Source organism: Thunnus albacares, chromosome 2, assembly GCF_914725855.1.
Source record: "Thunnus albacares chromosome 2, fThuAlb1.1, whole genome shotgun sequence".
In the NCBI taxonomy this organism is placed as follows: domain Eukaryota; kingdom Metazoa; phylum Chordata; class Actinopteri; order Scombriformes; family Scombridae; genus Thunnus; species Thunnus albacares.
Genome location: NC_058107.1, coordinates 21,081,475 through 21,109,030, shown reverse-complemented (window position 1 = coordinate 21,109,030; position 27,556 = coordinate 21,081,475). Strand labels below are relative to the sequence as shown.

General features: G+C 39.9%; 1 protein-coding gene across 3 annotated transcripts; it reads left to right on the top strand.

The window, feature by feature from the left end:
* The first annotated feature begins 44 nt into the window (after window positions 1-44).
* On the top strand, window positions 45-27,215 carry hip1rb (huntingtin interacting protein 1 related b). Of its 3 annotated transcripts, none has more exons than XM_044372434.1 (32): window positions 45-154; window positions 13,456-13,519; window positions 14,024-14,166; window positions 14,509-14,565; window positions 14,714-14,794; window positions 14,923-14,999; window positions 15,215-15,276; window positions 16,155-16,295; window positions 16,459-16,516; window positions 16,961-17,036; window positions 17,273-17,440; window positions 17,538-17,593; window positions 17,707-17,779; window positions 18,205-18,388; window positions 18,490-18,578; window positions 18,681-18,797; window positions 18,890-18,991; window positions 19,206-19,400; window positions 20,733-20,880; window positions 21,093-21,179; window positions 21,283-21,390; window positions 21,543-21,679; window positions 22,423-22,533; window positions 22,633-22,691; window positions 22,960-22,990; window positions 23,109-23,171; window positions 23,329-23,429; window positions 23,901-24,006; window positions 24,914-25,037; window positions 25,134-25,195; window positions 25,712-25,942; window positions 26,045-27,215. In XM_044372434.1, the coding sequence occupies exons 1-32, from the start codon at window positions 95-97 to the stop codon at window positions 26,051-26,053; spliced, it is 3,180 nt and encodes a 1,059-aa protein (XP_044228369.1). In that variant the 5' UTR covers window positions 45-94; the 3' UTR covers window positions 26,054-27,215. The 3 variants fall into 3 exon arrangements, with proteins under 3 accessions (XP_044228369.1, XP_044228359.1, XP_044228350.1); XM_044372424.1 differs by lacking the exon at window positions 45-154 and adding an exon at window positions 4,249-4,566 and having other exon boundaries at window positions 17,541-17,593; XM_044372415.1 differs by lacking the exon at window positions 45-154 and adding an exon at window positions 4,249-4,566.
* The last annotated feature ends 341 nt before the right edge of the window (window positions 27,216-27,556 follow it).

The following is a 27,556-nucleotide window of genomic DNA, read 5'->3' as shown; positions in this document are numbered from 1 at the left end:
AGCTTGTTTGTCATTGTTGCTAATGATATCAGACTGGTTAACCAACAGCCACAAAGTTCTGTTAACTAACAAACAAGATGACCAACAGCCACGGATGGATGTTATGACACGAATATTTCATGTCCATGATAGAAAGAAGAAGACGTCAGACAACGTGAGTCAGATACAGCTTCTCTCTCTCTGTCTCTTTGGTTGCTAATTTAATCTCTGATGGTTAAATGTCTCTGTGCGGCTTTTTTGAGTTTTTTATCTCCTTAACAAGAATGCAGCAGAGATCATATAATGTGTTGTGGGTAACGTTAGTTTGCTTGTTGAAGTTACAGTGAGCTGTCTGGACTCACTCATTCATTCGTTTTTAATTGAGTGGTTGTTTAGTCACCTGTTGATGTTGTATGATTAGTGTGCAGGAGGTCTGGCTGCTTGCTTCTGACAGTTTCTTTAGTTCGTTTTAAGCTGAGCCGTATATTGAGTAATAAGCTTAAAGTAGCTAGAATAACAAGTGTTAACTAGTGGTGTAACTGATTGTAGTTGATCCGTGATCCGTACGGATCGCCCCCCACGGTTCGGCAGACATATGAACTGCGGATTAATTGCAAAAATTTAATGTCTTATTTAAGACAAAGTAAACAAACTCCTGTAAGTACAAGTCATAGACAGACAGCATGTCGCTGACAGGGATTTTGAAGAGCAACGATCAAACCAGCATCTAACAGGTTCGATGTGACATTTGAGTTATGTTTACCTGCTGTTTATTATGAGCAGTTTATTAGCATCTAGCTGCTAACTGACGTTAGCGGTGAATGTTTGTTATCATCAAGTTTTGATGTGGACAGAGGCTGTTTCATTCACTGTTTAAAAGAGGAAGGTTTCATGCCTCATATTGCAATAACTGAGCATTGGATATTTTATATATTTTATTTTATTTTATTTAAACATTGGACATCTTAAATGTTGTTTTCATTTAAGACCATGGGCAAAAGTTCCTTGCTGTTTCTGGCTGTAAGTGTGTTATAGAAAAAATGGAAAACAAAGTTTTATTTGTCCCCCCCCCTTTTTTTCGCTGACCCCTAGTGTTAACATATCAGCTTTGTAGACTATATTTTGTATGTTGTGCACATAGATCAGAGTGTGTAAGTCATGTATTTGATACATGCATAAATACTTGTGAACCTACACTTTTAGATCTGTGACTGTTATTAGTGTTCAGTCTTTCTAGTATTCAGCACTGATCTGAACCTGTATCACATTATAAGCTTTGTGCTACTTTACATTTTTCTGTATACTAAGAAAATACATAGGAAACACGTGTAAATCATGTGATATCTTGTCTGTTTTTGATGAGAACATAAATTTGTTGTCACAATAGAACAGTACTATAAATTTGAATTTCACTTTGTTGGTAAAATGACACATTTGAACGACTCCATTATGTATATGCTAAATGTCTTTAAAGAGCAGCCTTTTCACCACTCAGGGGTTTTTGTTTTTGAAAGCAAATTGTTTTATTGGCATATAAAATTGCCCCCCACCCCTCGGATTTCATCAGGTGGGGGACAATGATATAGTTTGATATATATATATATCAAACTATATCATTATATATATATATATTCATAAGAAAAATGAATAAAGAAATCTATCAAATCTATCCATCAGTCTCTACTGTATTTGAGGAAGGAAATGATTGGAAATGAAGTGCATTGTGAAAACCATTTTGTGATGTGTTCATTTGGAGGCTTTTTTGAGGGGGAGGGGGTTGTACTATGATCTTTAACAGTATTACTAGTGAGGCGTGAAGAAGGCGTATAGATTCATTCATAAACACAATCCGCTCACACCGACAGTATGTGAACCTCTACTGCTGTCTGGTGGATACATTTGAAAATGCTGCTTTTGATGTATGTTTTGGAGACTTGATCATTATTAGCATGTTTCCCTTAATCAGTTGGATCAATCTTCTTACTTCAGTCATGAGGGACACTGTGGAGATGGTGCTAATTTTAACTAAAAATGTGTCCAGAGGAGAGAAAATTGTAACTGTTCAGATGTGATGATGTTCATAGCATTTTGTAAAAGGCTGTTTGATCAATAAAGACTCCTATGCTTAGAAGTAGGAGGGTGAGTGAAGATGAGCAATTGTAGGAGTGACCATTGCTAAACACTTCATGACTGAACAGCACATCACATTTTTATTCAAAAACAAGTCATAGTGCTTCTTTACAAAGAGATAAAACGATTAAAACAAAAGGTTAAAACAGAAGCAGACAGCACACAAAAGCAACTGTGATGGAAAATGTTCCATCTCTACTCTACATCTCTGATTATGATCCTCTTTACACAGATTCTCACATGACTTACCCGTCATAATGTCACTATCAATCATTATCTTTTCACAGCTGTCACCCAGTAATGCATCCATGGATGTGACTTGGGCCTTGCCAGTTCAGAGACTGGTTGAGAATGCACGAGCAGTGTTCAGACAGTGTGGAAAAATGTTAAAGAGCCAGTTTGGCCTGCAGGGCAAACGTGTCCTTTTGTTCCCTTCTCCTGTTGTCCTATGATCAGCCCTTGTGTTTCCTTCACCTGCATACCTGGGAACAAAACAAAACATCACGATGGCCACTCTTTACCCGCCATGACGGACATGAAATTCCAGTCTTGCAACCTTGAAGAGGAGTGAAATGCAGGCAGGGCCCTAAATGTGCATGACAAACATCTAAAGCACCGTTTTTAACACAATTTACTGTCACACAGAAAAGTGCTAGGTGGGAATCATCACTGACAGTTTGTAGCCTCATTAAAATAGACAGCAAAAAAGAAAAAAAATGGATAAAAACTAATTAAACTGTCAGCTTTCAGTATATATAACAAAGTTTGTGTAACATATCGTTCCAAGACTGAATTGATTTATTGCTGGAAGTTTTGGCTGAAGTTGTGAAATGATAGAAGTTGAAGGAAGCAGCGACAGAGACAAAGAAATCAAGTTTTTCCACATACCACGGGTCAGATGATTTATCTACTGAGCTGGTTAAAAGCAAGGGACACAGTAAACATATAACCATAACAGAAATGATCATGTATCATTTGTTAATTATCATCTATTGATTCCCTTTTACTGAGTCCAAATCTACAACTATGGATGAGGTTTAAATAAGCCGATGAACTGGATCGATAATCTATTGATGACTTTTTAAAACTTTGAAGCAGCTGTAACTCAATGTGAGGACGATGTCACAGAGTGAATTCATCACAAACTCTTATCAAACATATGAAGACATAAAAATATAGCTACTTCATACATGTCAAGTAGCAGCAGTTACAGTGAGTCACACACACACTTACACACACATATATAGACCGTATGAACAGAACTCTGCACTATAACTGTTGCTACTTGACATGTATGAAGTATATTTTTATGTCTTTGTATGTTTTATGTTTTTACATGTTTATGTATTTTTATTTTGCATATTGAGCTAGGAGTAAAGGCGATTTCATTCTGCTGTGCATTCCTCATGTGTATGAATGACAATATAGAGTCTAATTTGAACTTTTGAACTTTGATTTTTTTTTTTCCATACATTGAACTCTGAGCTTTATTTCCTGTGCTCTTTTCAAGTTGAAAGCCACTGTGTTTATATTACTTTACATTACTTTTCAGCATTGCTTGCATTCTTAATAGACCCACCTGGGGGCAGATGTGCAACCATATAAGTCCCAATAAAATCATGTAAACTGCAGCTGAGGTTGCTTTAATAACATTTGGATAAGATGTGGTGAATTATGACACGCTTTTTAAGTACATAAAGTTGTACAATTGTAGCTATTATGTGTCTGTGTGTCAGTGCAGTGCACACATCCTCTGCGCACGTAGCTTCATTTCCTGGTTTATGTCTGTTATTGTTAAAACAGATGCAATCTCGGGATTAAAAGAGAATCACGAAAGGAGAAAAAACAACATCTAAAATAATCCTCATGGTTTTTAATGTCATTGACATGACGTCACTGCTTACAGCAGAGGGAGACAGGGGACCAAAAATCGAAAATACAGATCAAAAAATATCATTATAAAAAGCTGATTTTAAAACATTTTGACATACCTGCATTGTGACAAACGTCGCTGGGGAAAAAAAAAAAGAGACGCGATTGGGAGGATGTCTGCAGCAGAGATGACATGGTTAAGATGATGATTTCCTCCACATATAGGGGGAGGATCGTCCACGTAACGCCGGGCGAATACACTCAGTTGCTTTTCTTCCTTCAGCAGCTACGCATCACCAGCCGTGTCATGAAGCTCGGAAATGTCTCAGACACACAGACACACAGCCCGGAGACTAGGTAGAAGAAGAAACCTCTGATATCTGCTCTCCTACTGGACGCTTTGGTGTTTTGTTTTTATTTTTGGGTTTTTTTGAGGGGGAAAGGTGGAGAATTATTGTTTCCTGCTGCTGCCGTCATTATCCAAACTAGAGGATGAACAGCATAAGACAGGTGCCGACTCTGGTGAAAAGCAGGCGGACTGAGGCCAGCCTCGGAGCGGAGAGGGAGCATTTTGACAAGCAGCAGGTAAATAGTATTAAAAAAAAAAAAGGCAGTGTGCTTTATTCAGGCCTGCTGTGGCTTTTCTGGATGACTGAAAGTGTGTGTATGTCTATGTGTGTGTGTGTGTGTGTGTGTGTGTGTAGTGATCACAGTGGACCGCATAGGCCACGTTTTCCAATTAACACATTAACTGGGGAATTGAACCTTTCATCTGTGAAATAAATGAGTTGAAGGCGTCGCAGCGTTAAGTATTGCAGTTTATCTTCTTGGTAAAAAGATTGTCAATTAAAGCCAGCTAATGCATGAGGCTGTAACATGCCCTGAGTGTCTCTGAAATGTGTGTTTATCCCCAAAATGAGTATTTATCGTTATCAGTAGGGCTGCAACTAACGATTATTTTCATAATCAATTAATCTGTCGGTTATTTTCTCGATTAATCGTCTAGTTGTTGGTCTATGAAATGGTAAAACATGGTTAAAACCTGGTGAAAGCCCCAAATATTTTTCAGTTTACTGTCATAGAAACCAGAAAAGAAACTGGAATCGGAGAATTTGGACTTTTTTTTTCTCACAAAATGACTCCAAAAGATGAATCGATTAGTTAAGATAGTTGGTGTGGTTGACAAGTAATTGATTAATCGACTAATCGTTGCAGCTCTAATTATCTTGAACTCTAATTTACTAGAACTGAAGGTTTCTCTCTCATGTCTTTTGTTTTCTCAGAGAGCGAAATCATTTCACCTTTGACAAGAAGACTAAAAGTCAACTGAGTCCGTATGCTGTTTTAGTCACACCATTCATTCCTCTGTCTATTGGTTTCGTGTTGATCTAGTCCTTCCTGTTTGGCCACCTTTCCTCCCTCACAGACATTTCTTGCTGTGCTTTTTTAACAGCCTCGTTGTAGGATACTGCAGAGAGGAAAGAGTCAGAGAGCTTTAACTTTCAAGTACTGTGCTTGTGAGATACTCAGAGATCCGATTTTGTGGGGAAAAAGGAATGAGGTTTGTCTCATTCTTCATGCAACAACAGGTGCTTTGTGGTTTCTTTTTCTGTTCCATCGCTGCATTCATAGGCTGAGTAAAATCCATGCATGAGTAAGCTGCTTTAATTTAGACAGACATACATTCAAAGTATTGTTGACTAATTTGTTAAAGACAAACCAGCAGGTCATTTTCAAGCAGCTGTTTCAAGTGACACACACACAACGTGGTGTGACTCAGAAACATGAGATTCAAACGAGGTTGAATAACTAAACAAACTGTTGAGCAGCCGCCTGCGAGTTCAGTCCTCCAGCACTTGTTGTGTTTTATTTGCTTTTCAGACATGTGTAGAAAGGTGGAGCTGAGGCGCGTGAAACGCTGCTCGTCCGCCCCCTGTGGCCCTTCTCCCTCACAAAACAGTTTAAATGATATTATTTTAATCTCTTATTTTATACATTTATAATATACAAAAGCAAAAATGAAAACACGTCACTCCTCCTGCTGCGTGTTTGTTAAGCCCAACCCCACTTGTTTTTTATTATTGCAGCATATTTGTTGATTTGAATAGCAAAAGTAGGCATTGTTGCTGCATTTGTTCCCTGTTGAGCAGCAAATGTTCAACAAGGCAGGTTGTGTGTTATGGAAAAGTACACAAACTTTCAATATTATGTCTAAAATTGGGCTGCAATTATTTTCATTATCGATGAATCTGTCTCTTCTCAATGCATCGATTAGTTGTTTGGTCCATAAAATGGTGAAAAATGTTGATCACCATTTCCCAAAACCCAAGATTCAACCTAAAACGTCTTGTTTTGTCCACATCAACACAAAAATATTCAGTTTACAGTCATAGAGGACTAAAGAAACAAGACAATATTCACATTGAAGAAGCTGGAATCAGAGAAATTAGACATTTTTTTTCTTTAAAAAAAGACTCAAAACAACTGATACCTTATCAAAATAGTTGCCGATTAATTTAATAGTTGGCAACTAATCGATTGACTAATCATTTCAGCTCTCATCTAAAACAGCACATGCAGAATGAAGTGAAACCAGTTTGATTGACTTCCTTTAACTCTTGTTGATATGACTGACTGAAGAGTTCAGTCCGCAGCCACAAGGGAGCAAATCTCAGCTGAATGGATCCACTGGGCAACATGCAAATTTAAGTGGCTTTATGAGGAAGAATCCTGAATCCTGATTGGCTTGAATGCTTTTTCTACTGCTCTTTATCAGCATTTCACTATAAGTGGTTCAGTATGAAGCCTCAACTAATGAGTTAGTTACAATATCTACTGATTAAAAGCAACATTTGTTTAAAATGGAATAGCGGTCAACTGTTGGTTCATAAAATTGCTCTTTTAATTGGAAGCTGTAGTGTTTAAAAGGCTTCTGTTTGTAGGAGGGAGCCTGTGTATTTCTCCATTAGATTAATATTTCTCAATAGTGCTGATTCATTCAGCACACTGACTGAAATTCTTTTGCTGCACTTCACCCTCACTCTCCTGCGTTCTCGCCTCTTTATGTTGACCTCGGTACCAAGGTGAAATGTCTCACACAGCGTCCTGTGTGTGTGTGTGTGTGTGTGTGTGTGTATATGTATATGTATGTGTGTGTGTAGTGTAGTGTTTGCTTTCCCTAGCTGCTGTTGCCCGAGTGAGCGCCCATGAGAGAGGGAAGGGGGGGATGGGAGTAGCAGAGGATAAACACATCAACTGAGTGGGAGTAGAAAGAGAATTAAAAAGCACTTTATGATCGTAAGTTTCTCAATTTAATGAAGAAGAACAAATTGTTAAGTCTTTGTTTATGTGGTGAGATCTTATGTCTGGATCTGTGTTACTTCACGCACGTCTTAAAAGCTGCTCTGTTGTAGTTTTTACCTGTTTAAAACTGATTTGATTAATAACCACAAAGCAGACATTCAGTTATTGTGCGTGATCTGCACAAGTCATGCATTATTTACTAAACATGTGGTCATGATGCCCATAATATCTTTGTATTGTCACTGAAAATAGACCAATGTTATACAGTGTAACCATAATTAGGGCTGCAACTAATGAATGATTGATGAATAATGAATCTGTTGATTAATCAATTAGTAGTTTGGTTTACTAAATGTCAGGAAATAGCGAATAATCTCAATCACTGTTTCCCAAAAGTCCAAGTGTCCTCGAATGTCCTCTTTTGTCCTGACCAACAGTCCACAACCTAAATATATTCTGTTTACTACATAGAAGACTAAATAAACCAGAAAATATTCACATTTGAGAGGCTGGAAGAATGAGAATTTGAAAAATAACTAAAAACAGCTTATATGATTAAAAACACTGTATTTATGTTATGGTAAATACGTTTTGTGCCCTGACTCACATTATAATTATATTAAACAGTTACACATAATCATGTGCATCATGTGAACCACGAGCCAGCTTTGCAAATTGGCCAAATACAGTGTAGTTCCCGAAGGACAGTTTTTCTTTTGTTGAATATTTAAGTGGAAGCCGTATACATAATTTAATTAGAGACATAACGTAATAAAACATAACCTCTGTCTACACAGCCGGTCAATAGTTCTTTTGATTCATTCTCTTTTTCAGTTAATTTATTCACTCTGCCTTTATTGAGATATTTCCAAAACTTATAGTCCGCTGCCCTCAGTGAGACTTTTATGATCAAGTATGTGAGTGTGTGTGTTTATGTGTTGTTGCTACAGCTGGTGTTTGTTTGTGTTTCTGAGGGTCTTAAATTAATCTCATGATCCTCTCGGTGAATATGATGTGCAGTTATGTTCTTTGTTAATTCCACATGTGTAGGTTTCCGGTCATAGCAAACTTTTAGTGTTAGAGCTGCAACGATTAGTTGATTGTCAAGACGGCAACTATTTTTGATAATCCATTAATCATTATTTTTCGAGCAAAAATGCCAAAAATTTAATGGTTCCAGCTTCTCAAATGTGATGATTTGCTGTTTTTTCCTTTTTCATATATTACATTTATCATGTTAGTCAGACTAAATAAGCAAACTGAATCACCATCGCCTCTGAGAAATTGCAGATGCCTTTTTTTTTTTTACTGTGTTCTACATTTCAAAGACTAAACGATTAACTGACTAATCAAGAAATGAATTGGCAGATTAATCGATGAGTGAAAATAATTGTTAGTTGCAGCCCTATCGAGAGTGAAATCAACTGAAAACCTCATCAGATGTGTGGTTTCTGGGCCGTGAAGGTCTGTTTTGCCCTCTGTGTAATTCATTATTATTTGTATCTATACAGTGTGACCTTATGTGCAGCGTCCTCCCTGTTAGCAGGGGCGAGCAGTTAAAAGGAGAACAAGAAATCCAGTGTGGGCTGATGTGAGGATTATTGCCTGTGTTGATGTGGGAGAGGCAGTGCGAGTTTAATCAGAAAAAGCACAAAGAAGCAGAAGTCGAGGAGAGGAGCAACAAAATGACGTTTTATTAAAATAACTTAATGACCTTGTGAAGCCTCTTGATCTGAGAAAGAATGTTAAATTGAAAAAGTTATAAAACAGTAATTGGAAAAACATGTCCAGGTGTTCACTCAGAATACACTCAAGGATATGTAGGCATTAACTATGCATCCTTTGTTGCTTTTATGACACACTTTCACTGCTTTTAGCACACTGGTTCAGGTGAATCGTCACCTGTGTTGCTACATGTAGCCAAGTTCAGCTAATAGGTGTGAGCGATGTTAAAGTGTGTGTGTGTGTGTGTGTGTGTGTGTGTGACCTTGTCAGCCAGATCCCAGCAGCAGTCTGTTGAATTAAGCTGATAAGGACCCGCAATAAGTGCTGTTGCCTGGTGGCATTGTTTCTAGTGAGAAGCAGTTCAGGTGTAGCTCTGATGCTTTCACTTTATTAGCTGCAAACACACTCTATCACACCGGGGATGTCCACGCTACTGAAAAGCAAAGAAGACAATAAGGTGAGTGGAGACGCTTCAAGGTTGGAGGTATTCATGCAGCATGCGGAGTGTGTGTGGTGTGTGTGTGTGTGTGTGTGTAGAGTGCTACAGTAATGCTAGCTGGCAATAGACCTTATGGCAGGCCTCGGGGATTAGTCCAGGCTTTCCCTCCCTCTCACTTCTCCTCTCTGCTGGTCAGAGGATTTACTGACGCTTGAACCAGATGCAGCACTAACCTGTCGGGCAGCCGCACAGTCGTCGACAGTATCAGCATGTCTGGAGCGCTCGGACCTAAATGCCCTGTTAGTAAAAAAGTTTGGATTACCTTTCACCATGGCGTTGAGGTTATGGTATCTGTGTGTGTGTGTGTGGGTGTGTGGGTGTGTGTGTCTGTGAGAGAGAGACGTCTGTAGCTAGATGTGAGGCTAGGAAATTTACTGGCAATTAGAGAAGCTGTCTTGTTGTTTAGAGCAGAAACAATTAGTCGATTTAATCAATTAGTTGACTGACAGAAAATTAATTAGCAGCTATTTTGATTTGATTTTCTTTTAGTCCAAACATTATTTTGTTCTAGTCTCTCAAAAGGGCTGAAATATGCTGGTTTTCCTTCTCTTCACATTAGAGTCTTTTGAGTTTTTGATTTTTGGTCGGACAAAAATAGACATTTGACGTCACCCCGAACCTGAAGAAACTGTGATGGTATTTTTTACTATTTTCTGATAATGTTTCTGTTTTATAGACCAAACATTTACCAAGAAAATCATTGGCAGATTGGCAGATAAGAATCGTTAGTAATTGAAGGGTCACCAGTTTGATCCCCATGCAGCCAGTAACCGTAGTGGCCTTGAGCAAGGGCATGTAAGGGTATGTACACAGAAGTGCTCCAAGGAGTGACTGAAATCGTCTATTGTTTCCAAAACAGCACAGTAGCTGGTTATCGTGCTTATTATGACAGTTACCTGTATGTTCACCCTCTGCCTCCTGTCCTGCATCCGATGTCCTCCTCCTTTATTTCCCCTTCGCCGCTCTCTCGCTGCTCTCTGACTGACTGACAGACATTCTGGATGTACTACACGAGTCTCCCTGCAGCCTCGCTGCTCAGCGGCCATCTGTTGAGGCCTCTGTGCCAGGCACTGTGTGCCAGAGCACGGCCCCTATCCAACCCAATCTTCTACCCCAGCTGTCGGCCTTCCTCCCCCAACAAACCCCTCATTGTCACACGGGCCTCCGTGCTAGCCCACTGCACTTGCCCTGTGTAAACGGGGGACTAGCAGTTCATTTTGCGTCAGAGGGAGGCGGGGGCAGTCTCCTATTAACCAGTGCTCCCCTCTCTCACTCCGAACGCCAGTTTTCACCCACAGTAGCCCCTCTGTGCTTTGTTGTGTGGCCATGTATGTTTTGGTGGTTGTGTGTGTATATGTATATGTGAGTGTGTGTGTGTGTGTGTGCACGCGCGTGGACTGTGGAGGGGGTGGCGACTTCCAGGTTTCTAATGTATTAAAGAAGCTTTTATAGGACTTTGTGGGATTAGGGGCCTTTGCCACTGATAGGTGATTATGTTTTAAACTAAGATGTGACATAAATTTCTAAACCAGGGTTTTATACTCTTATTTACCGGCATGAGTGACCCCCAAGGATACATATTATAGTTACATGTTCATGTTTAAGGAGCCTTTTTATACAGAAACATCATTTAGGGAAGATAAAATAGAGGCTGAGATTGAAAGCATTGCTGCATTCATGCTTGAACTGTGTGTTGGATTAGTCTCTTATGTAATACTGCGATGATGAAGCTGCAGCTTGTTCGCATCATACAGATATTACGAGCCTCAAAATAGATTGTTGAAATAACACCGGGGGACACAAAATACAAGTAGCATTTGTGTTAAATTTCTGTCTTAGTTTCCTCTGTTTTGGTGCAAACTGGCCGGAGTTTGACACAAGTCCCCAAATCAAAGCCAAGCATTTTGGAGTAATAAGAATATTATGTATTTTTCCAAGCTGTCCTTATTCCATGAACTGTTCCCAGCCTGCAGGTTTTAACAAATGTTTTTAACAAAGGTCTTCTCAATACAAAACCTTGCAGCACAAACAGCGGGGGGACACAGGACTGTAGAATGAGGTCATTCTCTGGCCACGTGTTGATAACTTTTTCAGCACACTTCTCCTCAAACAAAACGCAGCACTGAACTTTGTCTTAAGGTGGGGCATGGCGCGCAAATTTCCAAGCCCGATATAGCTATGGGTGGCGTCACAGGAGGCCGGGGTAATTGTGCTGTCTAGCCGCAGCTTTGATCATTATGTAATTGTTATGTGTTTGAATGGATGATTCAGATCTCTCTTGTACATTCCTAAAAGGCAACGCCATGGTCACAACACAATTGAGGTTTGGTCACACGCCAGACTCAAACTGCAACAGGGATTTTTTTTGTGGATAATCGAAATTGAATTTAAAAGACAGGAAGGAAGAAACATCAACAGTGTTCGGTGTTTTCATGTTCAGAATTTGGGCAGTCTACACACAAACAGTTGCTCCCAAGCAAAAAGACTTTAAAAAATATTTTTTATTATTTGTTATTTTCAAAAATCTTAATGGAAATCCAGTTCAAACTGTCTCTGGAGTATACAGCCCTCTGTAAAGCACTTATTCCATCCTTATCACATCAAGTTCTGTGTTTCCTTTTTTCGCTTCCACTTTACAATTATAAGTTTGTATTTGGCTCATTGTTATTTTGTTATCAAGATATTGTTTAAAAAATTTTTAAAAAGCCTTCTTGTGAGTGAAGATGTAGCATGAAACTGTGCCCAGACAGTCTTTGTTTTCAGTCATGCTTCAAAAACAGACGGTGTATGTGTGCATGAAGGACGACAGAGGATACAGAAAAATCTGCAAAAGTCTTTTTTTTCTTTTTTTTTTAATGTGCGCTCGGTCTTCTCATGGTCACTTATAAATGAGAAAAGTTTTGTAACTGTCTGGGAAATCTTTTGGCCTTGAGCATGATTCATAAAGGAAAAACATACTCTGTAGTTTAACAAGGATTCACGGTCATCTCATTTTTTTCAGATTGCTCCTGAAAATGTTATAATCAAGAGATGATTAACAGTAATTGTTTATCTCCAAAGCAACCTTGGATGACCATGATATGACCATACTAAGCAGATTTTGTCTGGTTTTGCAGCTTACGTGTACCTGAGGTTCATTAGAATATCTGAGTGTCCATTGGGACACTGAGATGTGTTTCTCTGTCTTTTCCTTCCTGCTACTTTTTCAGCGACACTTGTTTTACCTGCTGGACGGGTTACAGAGGAGCTCACTGTGTGTCCTTCTGGTGACACTGAGTCTCTCTCAGGCTCATTGTCAGATGATTAAAGATGTTATCTTCTGATACAGGCTTGGTCATGTTTTACTTGAGCTCACATGGATAACGAGGCATACAGAACAAATACCATATATATATTTGTTTAAGGTAGATTAGCAGCTCTAGATATTGAAAGTTTGATATGTATTTTAAAAAGTTTGTGACATAGTTGGAGTAAAGAAACAAGGCAGATGTAGATGTGTTTTTTTTTTGTTTTTTTTTTTGTGGTCACATCTGGGTTTATGTCAGACTAAGTTCAGGGAACGAGAGCATGAAATCAAGCTGCTAGTTCATCCTGAATCACTCAAATTGTTTCTATTCAATTAAAATCAGCATGACGTGAAAGCCGAAAGTCCATCTGTGCAACACTGTGTGTACAAAGTGCAGAGTCATTGTTTCCTCGATTCATTCCTGTCATTGCAGTGTAACCTGTTATCATTTGTTTGACTTTTGGTCTTTATTTAACTTCTCATGACTTATTTGTATTTGCCAATACATCTATTTTGAGCCCTAACACCAGAGGGCTGTGTCGGTGGAGACGCAAGCTTAGCCTGTACAGCGTGGGCTAATCAGGTGTTTTTTTTCATAAAAGGGTCTTTGCTCCTCTTTTTGTGTTCAGTGCCTTGATTAAATCCTCTCCTCTCCTCACAGCTGAGCAGCATCAGCAAAGCCATCAACACCAGTGAGACGCCTGTGAAGGAGAAACATGCACGACGTATCCTTTTTAAAAAATCCTAATTCCACACTAACGTGGGTGTAGTACCACTGTTACATCATTACCTGTAGGTAATAAACTACCAGTGTATTACTACCTTCTTGGACAGACATATGTGATACTTTGTCATATTTACGTTCATGGATAAATGCGTGTCAACACAGCACACTTGCATAAAGTCATCATGAAACAGCATTTTCAAAGACTGTTGATTGTGTAATTTAAGGTATTTCCTGTTTGGACGGAGGATAGGTGTGGAATCTAACAACAGGACAAGTTCAAGTCTAAACCAATAAGATACCAATAAAACAAAATAAAATGTTAGAACAATACCAGGCATTTATTGTGAAAATGTGTCTTTCATTACATGGAAACATAGCTGTCATGGTGAATATGTCAGTTTTCATATTCATTGTGAGTTCAATGTTTAAAAAAACAGAAAGGCATGTGGAAAAACAAGAAGTCCTGTCATAGTCTGTGCTTCCTTAACAACAACGACAACAGGAATCATCTTGGGGACTCACAGGGAGAAGGGAGCCTACACCTTCTGGTCCTACGCTCTGGGCTTCCCTCTGGCCAGCAGCTCCATCCTGAGCTGGAAGTTCTGCCACGTACTGCACAAAGTCCTGCGGGACGGTCATCGCAACGTAAGGCCACTCCTCTATTACTTCCTATTATTATCTATGACACAACAGAGATGTTGAAAGCATAGAGATGTTCACTGAAGAAAGGCAAGGCTGTATAGTTGCTGCATCAGAAGTATAACAAAAAGCTGGAGACACATACATGATATGATTACTCACTTGTGTATTTTTCTGAGTATCGGCTTTCTTTCTTGTTCTATAATGCCCGGTTATAAGAATATCCAAGCAGTTGACGTTCATTTTTTTAAACACTGTGGAAAATAAGATGAAAAAATGAGATTGTGACGTGTGAGACTGAGTTGAAGCTGTTTCTAGTTGTTCATTCAAGCCGTCAAACCTTCACAGGTGCTACAAGACTGCATGAGACATCACGGTAGTCTGGTTGAAATCGGGAAACTATGGGTAAGTCTGTTACTGTCATTGCATCTTTTTTTTTTAATTTTTTTTTTTTACATAATTTAATTATTTAAAAAGAATGCAGTCAAAAACATGAAGAAAGTTTCAACTTAACAAGACAGATGTTTTTTTTGTTCCTTTTCACGGTTTCCAGGGCAACCTCCATGACAAATACGGACAGCTGGTGGCTCTGTATACCAAGCTGCTCTGCACCAAAATGGAGTTTCATGCAAAGGTGAGAGCACCCTCTGTCATATGTCACTCCACAATGTGTTTTTCCAAGATGCACGTAATGGGTGATGTCAGGATTACACAACAAATGGAGAAATGGCTCTAATTTGGTCAAAATGTGCCCCAACGCAGCATTCAGAAATCCCACCGAACCTGGAGGTCACCGATGAAGTCCTGGAGCGCACTGCAGGAACCGACATAAATAATGTGTGAGTTTCCAAATGCTGCAGAAAATAACCTTTTTTTTTTTTTAAGTTTCTTTTGAGGCTTTTAACTCCAATAAATCATGAGCTGCCATCCAACGTTGTTCATAAAATAAACAGACAAGCCCTGCTGCTCTCTTCGTTTCACAGCGTCACACATCATTGTTTCTGAGCGAGGGCCTCTTTACTGTCTAACAAACGTATCAATTTCTCTCCCGCAGGTTCCAGCTCACAGTGGAGGTGTTTGATTACATGGACACAGAGCTGAGGCTGGCTGAGACAGGTGAAAAAAAAAAAAAAAAAAAAAAAAATCCTCCCACCTTTCCCCCATCCTGCTCTTCTAAGGAAGAGAAACCTGAGCTGCAGTTCAGAGCTGCAGCCTGCTGACATTATTTATTTATGCACAGAGGCCTATTTAAAAAAAAAAAAAAAAAAAAGAAAAAAAAAGGTTTAATGTCAGCAACTTGTCCTGCCTGTTTTCACGTAGACTGTAGTCCAGTTTATTTTAAAAAAGTGATCTCAGTCACTTGTCCTTGTGTTAACTCATCATGTTCTCCTGTTTTTGCCTAAATTAGTTTTAATTGACGAGGAAATGCCTGCAATTAGAGGACATTAAGTTGATTTCCTCCAGTTTGGCTGTAAAGGATATCCTCCTCCCAGGCCTGCAGGGTGGAGGTTCAGGATCACATCACAGCACCATAAACAAATTTTGTAGATGTACCGTGAACGAAATGTGCCTGTAGTTTTCCTCACATATGCGTCCACACTTAATGGCACCCTTGTTTTTGCATTATGTATGAGCAGATGTTTCAACACTACATTTTTGAGTCATAGGTGTAAAATCTCCTTATCAGTGTTTGGTGGTATAGCTGAAAGTGTGTGCTGCTGCTAATTTACCTATCAGGTGCTCAAGTAACAAGTGAGCCAAATGTGAAAACTAACACTGACTCACTGGAAGAGTCTGAACTTTATTCAAGTTATCGGTCCAGGGCCTTCACCAGGGTCATTTACAGAAAAGAGTAAAAGCACAACCTATTCAAGCATGACACAAAGCCTTTATTAACTTTCCAGTGATGACGAGACAAAGCACAGAAATAGTACAACAAAATGTTTAGTAAATACTTAACATTTATTCTTCTGTCTCTGATCTCTCTCTTCCAGTGATCCGACAACTCAACACATCCATCGCCATCTCCACTCTCACATCTGGCCAGTGTCGCCTGGCTCCACTCATCCAAGTCATCCAGGACTCTAGTCACCTCTACCACTTCACCGTCAAGCTGCTATTCAAGCTGCATGCTTGTAAGAACACTTATTACTCAGAAAACATACATACACGTGCTTTAGAATCTGTGAAAACGTGTTAAATATCCTGCGTTAATGAATTAAATTATGGCTCTAATTCAAGATATTTATGTCTCAAAATGCATTGCCTAAAGCCTTTGTACCATGTCATGGATTTTAGGTCTCCCCGCTGACACTTTACAAGGACACCGCGATCGTTTCCACGACCAGTTCCACAGGTAGGTCGCTCATCCGCAGCCTCAGGCTACGAGTGAATGTGGGTGACTGTATGAAAGAGGCACAGATCATTATTTTACCAAAGGAAGTGTGCAACATAATCCTGCCTCACCCAGTCACCACAGCGCTATGAACCGATGCAAATGTGCCCATGGCTGCCTCCCATCCCCCAGCCATTGTGGTGTATCAGTTGATGTCATCGTCACAGATCGTCACATTTACATCTTTACTGCTGAGTTTAGAGAGGAGTCTCCAGGGTTGCTTCAGATTCACATGAGCAATATTGATCACCAGTTATGTAGTTTAACAGTTTTCCCTCATGTTTTTATGAGTTTTTTTTAGGAGAATTATACACAGTTTGTGTACCTGCCAACTGTGAAAAACACTTTCAGGCCAATTATAATAAAACATTAAAGTTATAAAGTATCTTTTCCTTTGTCTTACAGCCTTAAGACCTTCTTCAATAAAGCCAGAGACATGCTGTACTTCAAGAGACTGATCCAGATCCCCAAACTGCCTGATGTAAGAGCACAGAGGGATGAGGAGAGGTGCTGAGTCACAGCCTCCATCTTGAATGACAGAGACCTCAGCAAAAATCTTAGACTACTACTGATACAGTTTATCTACAAATTGGGAATATTGGCATATTTTTACAAGTTTCACGCAGTATTTTAAATTTACTAAAAGGTTTTCTAATACAAGACCATAAATAACTTGGGTTTAATCCATACCTTCCTTTTTTCCGTCCCATTTGTCAGTCCCCACCTAACTTTCTACACGCAGCCTCATTGGCCAAGCACGTGAAACCGGTGGTGGTCATCCCTGACGAGGATGAACCAGAGCAGCAGGACGATGATGACGACGAACCCGAGCCGCTCATCGAGGTCAGCGACGTCTCGACATCCAGTATACAGGCTCAGCCGCAGGTATGGCACAACAGTCACAAGTTCACTCCCTCACAGGCACACAGATAGTATGACTTTTATATAAGCTTTATTGATCCATTCATTTATTTTTTCTCAGCAGTTTGACATATTTGATCAGACGTTTGGACCTCCGAATGGAGGCTTCGATGATAGGTGAGCCTGAGTGTTTTCCACCATAACTTGTGACTGTTAAACAGATTATCAGCACTTTGTCTCTGCCAGAACACTGTGACACTGTGTGTTTTTCTTTTTTTTTTGTCCAACAGGGATCTCCAGATTGAGAGCCTGAAGCGGGACATGGAGTTGTTGCGAGCAGAGCTGGAAAGAGTAAAAGCAGAGGTAAGGACCGCTGTGTATGGATAACCTTTTGCTTGGGTTTCAGACTGTTTTTCTGTGTGTATAGAAGAGGTGTGACTGCAGAGGGCATTATTATCCATGTGCAAAGGAATCTGGGTCAGATTTTGGGTGGATGCAAATGCTGCTCCTGACGTGTGGAATGTGGCAAGTAGCCTCTGAAACGAGAAGTGACGACGGTGTCCAGTTGGGTTTCTGACATCACGGATACGATTTCAACTTGGAAAAATTTTTTGCATGTCGTCCTTCTTCACAGTGTTTCCTTGTCTTTCTGTGGTTATAAAAGCAGACACAAAAGATCAGATGATAATATCAGGGAAAGTATCAAGTGATGAGATGTTGGCAAATGTAATGCACTGAGACCAGCAGATATTTCCTAAAGTGCAGATTTCCTTTTTCTACTCCTCAAGGCTCAGCGCTACATCACGCAGCTCAAGTCACAGATCAACAGTTTGGAGGCGGAGCTAGAAGAACAGCGGGCACAGAAACAACGTGCTCTTGTGGAAAATGAGCAACTGCGCATGGAACTGGAGGCTACGCGCCGCCGAAACGCAGAACACGAGAGCTTACAGGGCACCTTCATTGAGGCAGAAAGTAAGACGTGCAATCAACAAACAAACATACAAATCGTACAAACACATGGATATTATCGTATAAAAGTCAGGATAAACGTGTCGTCTCTCTTGTCTGTGCAGAAAGAGCCCAGGCCACTGAGCAGAGGTACAACAAGCTGAAGGAGAAGCACACAGAGCTCGTGGCCAGCCATGCTGAACTACTTCGGAAGGTACAGACAGACCGCAGACCAGTCCAGAGGTGTTTGTTTTAAATTAGATGTCAGCACCTAGCTGTGTGTGTAGTAACACTAAACGCGTTAATGTGCTGACAGAGTGCAGACACTGTGAAGATGCTGTCTGCGACCCAGCAGACCCAGGAAGAGGTGGAGAGGACCAAACAGCAGCTGTCGTTTGAGGTGGATCGGATAAAGCAGGATGCTGACATGAAGGTTGGTGGTGTGTCATTTTTGTTTAAAAAAAAAAAAAAACAACCAGAGGTTTTAACAGTGCAACATGTCTGATTTATGCCGTTTTGTTGTAGCTGGAAGAGCAGAAGTTTGAGATGGAGAAACTGAAGAGAGAGCTGGAGGAGAAGATGGCAGAAGTGACGCGCATCAAGGCGAATCTGCAGAGCAGCCAGATGGTGAATGTGCACCTGAAATGTTACAATACAGCCACGACCTTGACGATGCTCAGCTACCTTTCACCATCATTTAGTATTTAGAGTTTATTATCAGTTGAGTGTTTGTAGGCTGGAGGCATGTCAAACGTTTCCGGATGGACTTCCCTTCTGACACTCACAGCCATCTGCCTCTTCTGGCTTCCCTCTTCCCTCTCTCTCTCTTTCTCTTTGCCAGACATCGGAGCAAATGAACAGCTCAATGGCATCTCTGCAGGCAGAGAAGGAGCGTCTGATGCGATCTGTGAGTGAGAAAGAGGCGGAGCTGTCGTCTCTGCGGCAGTCTGCACAGGTGCAGCAGTCGTCACTTCAGCAGGAGCGAGAGAGGAACAGCAGGGAGCTGGGAGAGCTGCAGGCCAAACTGCAGGAGAAGGTCAGTCAGGACAGCAGAGCCCGGCTCGCCAGCGTGAATGGCAGACTTATCTCCACTTAGTGCGTTTACTTGAGTTTTATTCTGCAGTATTTTAGGTGTTCCTCCTCAAAAGAAAGCACACGGGCTGCAACTAACCATTTTTTTTACCTTGTTGATTAATCTATTCAATCAATTTTGGTCATTAATATGTCAGAAAATGGAGAAAAATGCTTATTATAATTTCTTTAAGGCCAAATGTCTTGTTTTGTCAGATGAACAGTCCAAAATCCAAAGATATTCAGTTTACTATCACATATGACACAGAAAAGCTTCAAATTCTCAAATTTGAGAAGCTGCTACCACTGAGTTTTTGGCATTTTTGCTTAAAAAATGACTAAGTTATTGGATTATCAAAATAGTTGCTGATTAATTTTCTATGGATGAACTAATCATTGCAGCTCTACTCATGATTAGGTTTTTGGAGAATCCCAAGTTACAATCATGCACAAATGTGAAATAACTTTTTTTATACTCAATAAGCACAATATTCAAAATGTACAATATCCAAATGGTCATGAACTTCTGTTAATCTTAACCTAAATTACTTTAAATTAGTGTAAATGTAAATCATTCCCATTTTAATCAGATTATTGCTGTGCAGTTTAAATCTAGTAAAACTATGATGCACAATCAAAACGCACTTTATAACACATTCTCTACCGTCTGATTCTTCTGTAAAAGCTGTAAAGAAAAAGGCTTGAAGCACAGCTTTTGCTTACTTCACACAACAATGGCCTCAAGGGAAAGCTTATATCACAGCAGCAGCATGACAGATAGGAGGTTTTGAGGTTGAATACTTCAGGAAGAGTGCGGTTGTGGTCTAATGTGCAGCAAGCGTCTTCACTGACTCTGTAGTGCATAGACAGAAATAAGAATAGAGTCGCTTTATAAGCAGTCCATGAGAGCAGCTCAGCCTAAATAAAGTCTTTTTAAGAATAAGGTCAATAGCTGGAACATGGCCATGGTCGGTGTAAATGTAGTCAATGATCAAAGAAAGTGTGCATGTTCGGGAACCCTTTTGGATGAATAAAGATTTTAAAAGAACACAAAGCAGGATGTGGGTGTACGTAGACAGACACATTTACATAGAGAAATGTGCAAATCTTCCATCTGGACTCCTTCCTCTCTTGTTTTCTTACGTTTCACCCAAACAGGAAAGGGACACAGAGTCTGCGTTTGATTAATTTAAAAACAGGCGATCATGGTCAGATAGCTTTCACGAGACAACACATTTATTGTTTGTATGTATGTTCTGCTGTTTGTGTATTTGTGTGTGTGTGGGTTTGCATGTAGGCAAGTCAGGAGGAGCAGCTGAAGCAGAAGCTTTTGGAGGAGCAGTTTTCTCTGCTGCAGGGCACCGTCGCAGAGGCTGAGAACATCATCCAAGATGCTGTTGCTAAGCTGGATGATCCCCTCCACGTACGCTGCACCAGCTCTCCAGGTCAGACCCCGACTCTATTATTATTATTATTATTACAGCAGAGATTAAAAACCAAATGTGAGAATTGAATACGTAAAAGAAGAAAAATGGAGTGTTAGAAAGTTCATGGCCCTAGCAGACTAACGATTTACAGTATAATGTCTGTTCTGGAGACTTGAACAATTTTTTTTTTTATTCCTCTACTGTTGTGTGTTTGTGTCCTTCAAACACAGATTACCTCGTGAGTCGGGCGGAGGCCACGCTGAGCTCCATCGACAAAGTGAAAAAGGGCCATGCAGATTATCTGAGTAACATGGGGGGTACGTTTTCTCTGCTTCTGCTGACCTCATGGTAGTGTGTGGCTGTTTTGTTATATTTGTTGATGCGGCATGCTGCTCTCTTACTGTATGCTTTCGTAACCAGATGCTGGAGGGCTGCTGAGGGCTCTGACCCAGTTCTCCCACTCGGCTGCGGATACAATCATCAACGGCAGCGCCACTGCACACATGGCACCCACTGACCACGCAGATCGTAAGGAACATCTCCCAATACTCGATTTGATGTGACATCAGCGCTATTTTCAGATTCAACTCTGCAGACGCAGCATTTGAATGGACACTTTTAAGTGTCAGTATACAAACAGTGCAGCTGATGGTGGATTACTGCTCATTTCCATCCTGCAGGACTGTCAGAGAACTGCAGAAGCTGTGCCACTCAGAGTCTGCAGTTCTTGAAGGAATTGAAGTCCAAGACTACCCTCCAGAGGGCAGACCCGGCCTCCATTCGTGTAATCGTTCAAAAGATCCTGCACTTGGGCCAGGTCAGAGAAAACACTGCATATCTGTAATGATTTCTATAAATAAATGTACTCAAAAACTTCCAATAATTTTCAGGGACTTACCTCAAGATAAAAACAAAGCTGCACATAAATGATGGTTTGCTGCAAACAAAGACATTTGTGCTGCATAATACTATTTACTGAGTATTATTTAAACCTATCACTCCTTGTATCTGGGAGAGTGAGGTAAACATATGTTAGAAATCCAACATCTGCAGGTGAGAAGTTGCTCTCACATCAATTGAAAGCTGAAATAAACTCTGTTACACCAATTTATTTTTATTTTTATTGTTTGCTTCCCAGGAGGCCAAAAATAAATCTCTGAAATTGAGAGCTTGTTCTTGGCTTTGACTTGATGTCAGAGGGTGTTGGATTACTGACAGATTAACTATTTTAGTTCCTCTCTAAAAGGAAAAAAGGAAGAAAGCCTCGGGAAGCACATCCAACTGCCTCCTGAATTATGAACAGTGTAAATCCATCCCTGTAAATCCAAATTTGGCAATATAATTTGTGATATTTTGGTAATGGTATTGATATTTTATGATTTAGTTGTATCATTCTACTGAACATTATTGGAAGTTTTACAGAAGTCTCATCTTCTTTCTTCATCAAGACTTGTTCAAATATGGCTTCACTTTTCACTTGTAATTTTATGAGTCCTTTCCAGTATTGTTCACTTAATTTTTGTTTTTATCATGACTAATAATTCTTCCTCTTAAATTCAGGAGCTGCGGCCGAAAGGCATGGACGTTCGTCAGGACGAGCTAGGAGATCTGGTGGATAAGGAAATGGCAGCAACATCAGAGGCTATTGAGCAGGCAGTCCGCAGGATTGATGTAAGTAGTGTGAATTTTACTGATATTACATATATTAAATTAACCTTTAATAGTGTATCCAATGTAACTGAAAAATGTCTCATATGGTTGTGTATTTAGGAAATGATGAATCAGGCGCGAAAGGACACGTCAGGAGTTAAACTGGAGGTTAATGAAAGGTTTGTTCTTTTTGTTCATCTGAATCAGTTAAACTTATATGAAGATGCATCATCCATGAAAGTTTCATCAAAGTCAGACTAAGGTGAAACTGTCACAGCCTTTCAGATTTTAAAATTATAGGTTGTAATTAAAACATCCTCATCCGGCAAATAAGTGTCATTCCTAAAATGCATCCTGTGTCCTTGTTGCCTGTTATCTTTCAAGAGCCACAAGTTATAAATCACTGTGTCAATTCTGGTTTAACTACTATTTCACTATATTTTTCAGAATCCTTAACAGCTGCACAGACCTGATGAAGGTAAAGTAGTCTGATGCTCTGTAACACCATATTCTACCTCTGCATATTTCCTATTTTTAATTAACATCATAATGAAAATGCGTTTGTGGCTCTCTTCTATTATCATCCTCTTCTTTAGGCCATCCGCATGCTTGTCATCGCATCTACAGACTTGCAAAAGGAGATTGTCGAGGGTGGGAGGGTGAGTTGGCGCTGTTCTAATTTTGGATCCAAAACTGGCAGCTCAGTCTTGTTTGTATTCAGCAGCTTTTGTTTCTGACTTCAAACCAGGAGACGCTCTTCTCCATTCAGAAAAACAACTAGCAGGACTTAACTGTACTGATGTTTTGCTTATTAAGGGCGCAGCCACCATTAAGGAGTTCTATGCCAGGAACTCTCGCTGGACTGAGGGACTCATCTCTGCGGCCAAGGCTGTGGGATGGGGAGCCACAGAGATGGTGTAAGTTCTCAGTTATAAAGGACATTTCAGTTTGTATTATCATATATTTAAATGTGTCACATAGAGCATTTTCAATTGCAACACCATTATCAAATCAGTTGTGATACTTATGTGTACCAACAAATGCTTAAAAACTGCTCAGACACGGTAAATATCAATACCCGGCTTGTTTCTAGGCCTAATTTGGGAAAATAATTCAAGGGATCCAGAAATTAAGCATATTTTGAGCTAATTTTGACCCTGACACAAAATGTTTAGGCTGGAAGGGGATGCTAGTATTCTTGTCTTGGTTTACAGTAATTATACTAATACCTCTAAACAGACCTTGTAATGGTTTTTTTTGTGTTAAATGTTTTGTGACATGTGTGAATGACTCCGTTGCACAGATATTAGCCAGTGTGCAGAACTGAAAATCCTCCTGCAGAGAGGAATGAAGTGGTTTGATTTCTTTCTTTACCTTCTTCCTCACAGGGAGTCGGCTGATAAAGTGGTGCTACACACAGGCAAATACGAGGAGTTGATTGTCTGCTCTCATGAGATAGCTGCAAGCACAGCACAACTGGTGGCAGCCTCGAAGGTAAAACTGAGTCTAATGTTCCAGGAAAATACAATGATAAAAACCACTGTTGTTACTGTAGGACTATACTGCATTGAATGACACAAATTATGAATATCACACACAATATTCCCCAGTTCTCTAAAGTGGGAGAAGGAGAATTAACCAGATTACATTAAATCATGAAGAAGTTGGTTTTGCTAATGTTACTCTCTACTTTTTAACCTCTTACAACACACTTACTGCAAGTAGCACATTACAATTTACAATTTCATTCAGACTTATATCTGAGATCTGATACAACACAAGCAGGGATCTAGTCAGGAGAGAACAACACGAGAAAGTGCCATAAAGCTAAGTTTGAGTCTGATAGGGCGTAGGTGCCAATAGGCGATGCACAGAGGCAGTGCATAGATTGCATAGAGGCAGGTTTTTTCTCTACCTTCAGTCCATCAAATGCAGAGGTGTTAATGAAAGAGTTTGGTCTTTAGTCTTTTCTTAAAGACTGAGAGGGACTCTGCAGATCAAACAGAGTGTGGTAAATCGTTCCACCATCGGGGAACTGCAGAAGAGAAGAGTCTAGCTAGCGACTTAGGGCCCTGTTGTGGAGGTGGTATCTTTCATTGGCAGAGCGTAGTGCGCAGGAGGGAGTGTAGACCTGAATGAGGGAGTTCAGGTAGGCAGGAGCTGTTTTAGTTGCTGTTTTGTAAGCAAGTGTCAGGGTTTTTAATTTGATGCGGGCAGCAGCTGGGAACCAGTAGAGGGATATCAACAGCAGGGTGACATGTGCTGTTTTGGGCTGGTTGAAGACCAGCCCTGCCGCCACGTTCTGGATCATGGATCACATTGTCTGTCTAATTAGTTTCTGTGACTTCAGTGTCTAAATTGTTTCATTTGGAGTCACTCCAGTGCTCTCCTCTGCACTCAGGTCAAGGCCGATCGCAACAGTAAGAAGCTGTCAGTTCTCCAGCAGGCTTCTCGCCACGTGAATGAAATGGCAGCTAATGTGGTGGCCTCAACCAGGACGGGCCAGGAGCACCTGGAGGAAAAGGGTTTGTACAAAAGGATCTTTATACTAGACCTTCACACGACTGTGACGAGCGTCTGCCTAATTCTTGTGTTTTATCCAAACACTTCTCATGTTGCAGATACCATGGACTTCTCCGGGATGTCTCTCATCAAGCTGAGAAAAGAAGAAATGGAGTCACAGGTACGTCACTGCATGAGACTGTGAGAGGTTTACAGAGTGACTGATGTCTGACATTTCTGATATTTGAGTCATATAATTAGAATTAATATTTTCTCATGAATAAAAATGTAATTTAACACTCTGTAAGGCTTTGTAAGTCTCCACTCATCATTAAATGGGTCATATTGTATTTGTGTGATCTATTTGTTAATATTAAGCTCAGAAATACACATTTTTGCAGTGTGTTGTTAGAATGAGTTTTATTGTCAGTTGTGTCCATAAAACTCTACAATCTCCAAAAAATAGAGGTGACTAATTAAAGTTTATATCTTCAGCCATAGATAAATTAAAATAAAACCCAATTTAACACTGAAAGATTAAATGTGAGCACAGGCTAAACTACTTTTTAATGACCTGGTATATTTTCCCATTTTATATTAATGAGTTTGGCTTACAGCTGGTTTAACATGGTGAAATTAATAAAATTAAATAGGGCAGAAACAGTTTTGACCATGTTTTTTATGTCCTGCCCCTCAGGTGAAGGTGCTGGAACTGGAAAGTCAGTTGGAGAACGAGCGTCTGCGTTTGGGCGAGCTGAGGAAGCAGCACTACGGGTTGGCTGGAGTCCCTCTAGACCAGGTTTCTCAGGGGAACGGTGAAACCTCCTCGCTGGCTCATCCTGCATCCATGTCACCGAAACCCAGCAAGCCTGCAGTCCTGAAGAAACCTGCGTTGGCCCAGAAGCCCAACATCCCACCCAAAACTACGGTGAGGACTGGAAAGAAAAAGAGTGTGTTGAATATGAGAAAATAAGTAAATTATTGTCGGTAAATCTTTTTTGTTTTCTCTCTTTTCTTCTGTGTGTTGCAGTTTAAGTAAATGCCAGAGCAGAAGATGAGACTGCTTCACTACTGGATGGTTGGATTGACCAGAGAAAGATCGCCTTTTTGTGAACATACAGTTCCTTTAAGTTGCATGCTGACAATCCTGCCGTTTCATTCCACTTCTCAATGTTTTCTTTTTCTTCTTTCAATGTTTTTTCTTTTTCTTTGTTTTGCCAAAATGGACCAGAAGCCTGATTTTTTTTTTTTTTTTTTTTTTTTTTTTTACCCTTGATGCCTGCAAAGGACATATTGACTTTGCCCCCTTTTTTATTTTAGTATTTGGCATCACGAACAAAAAAAGGGGAATATTATACTTTTAGGCTGTGTGAAAGTATTTTTTTTTCTGCATCTGTAAGATTTTAGATGATTAAACACTACTGCTGCTTTTAGAATACAAACTTTAATACATAAATCGACAGCATATCTTGTACTTGTATGTCGACACTTAGTTTTGATCACGCTTAAGACAAACCTTTTGCACACTATGTTGGACCTTCATTACAGAGCACATCACATTTTTCTTAATGTGCACTATATGCTATTTATGTTGTGTTGGGCGTTCAAGGGAAACTGGGGAATCGCGCCATGTGCGTCCACGTTGCTGCAAAAGTTTTACATACCTCTGGCTTTGCCTTCAGTGTTCCTCTTATGTGCAAAACAGCTTTCTTTCTCAACAGTACAAGATTGTCTCAGAGGCCTTGAAATGTACTGTACTACTGAATTCAATAATACATGTAAAGACATACAGTCTGTATAGAAGTGTGCAGCTCACACCTAGTATCATTTATTGTATATCTACACGCATCTCTTGAATGTCCCTTTTATTAGAGGAGAAGCTGGATGTTAAAGGATACAGATAGGCAACATCTTGCTCGCACACAAATATCAGATGTAGGAGTCCTTAATGCTTCTTTTAGGCTGAATATGGAGATTTAGGGTTAGTTTTATGTACAATATGAAGGTGTTCAAGTCCTCTTTGCCTCTGGGAGTTTTTCTTACAGGGTCCTAAAATGCATCTTTTTATGTTCTGTCCTTTCCTCTGTATGAAATGTCTTTATACACTCAAATCTATTAATATATTTTAGTAAAGATAATGGTGGTTTTTCCTTGTAAGAAGTGTAAATGTCAAACAAATGAACAATAAATGTTTGATTTCATGTCCCATCGTGTTACTTCATTTTGCTCCAATCTTCTGAGGCGTCATTTGTTCAAGGATTTTACCAGTTTCCAACATATAATCACATAAAGCACATTTAAGGAAAACCTTTAACCATTTTTCACTTTAATTTTATTAACATATCTTATCTACAGGCTATGTTGTCCGAGGCTTTACAAAGCTATCTCATGTCAATGTTATGAACCAAAGTCAAGTAGTATATAACTGGACCTAAACTGGTGGAAATCACCATTAAAACAAAAGGGGAAAAAGCATGAATGAGGTTGCATTGGCAGCTAAATAGTCTGTAAGTTAGGTGACATACCCCACAGCCTACATGTT

Coding starts and splice junctions, on each gene's coding strand:
- hip1rb (XM_044372415.1), top strand. CDS start 4,474: ATGAACAGCATAAGACAGGTGCCGACTCTGGTGAAAAGCAGGCGGACT. Junction 15,000..15,214: donor GGAACCGACATAAATAATGT/GTGAGTTTCCAA, acceptor TCTCTCCCGCAG/GTTCCAGCTCACAGTGGAGG. Junction 23,430..23,900: donor TGGGGAGCCACAGAGATGGT/GTAAGTTCTCAG, acceptor TCTTCCTCACAG/GGAGTCGGCTGATAAAGTGG.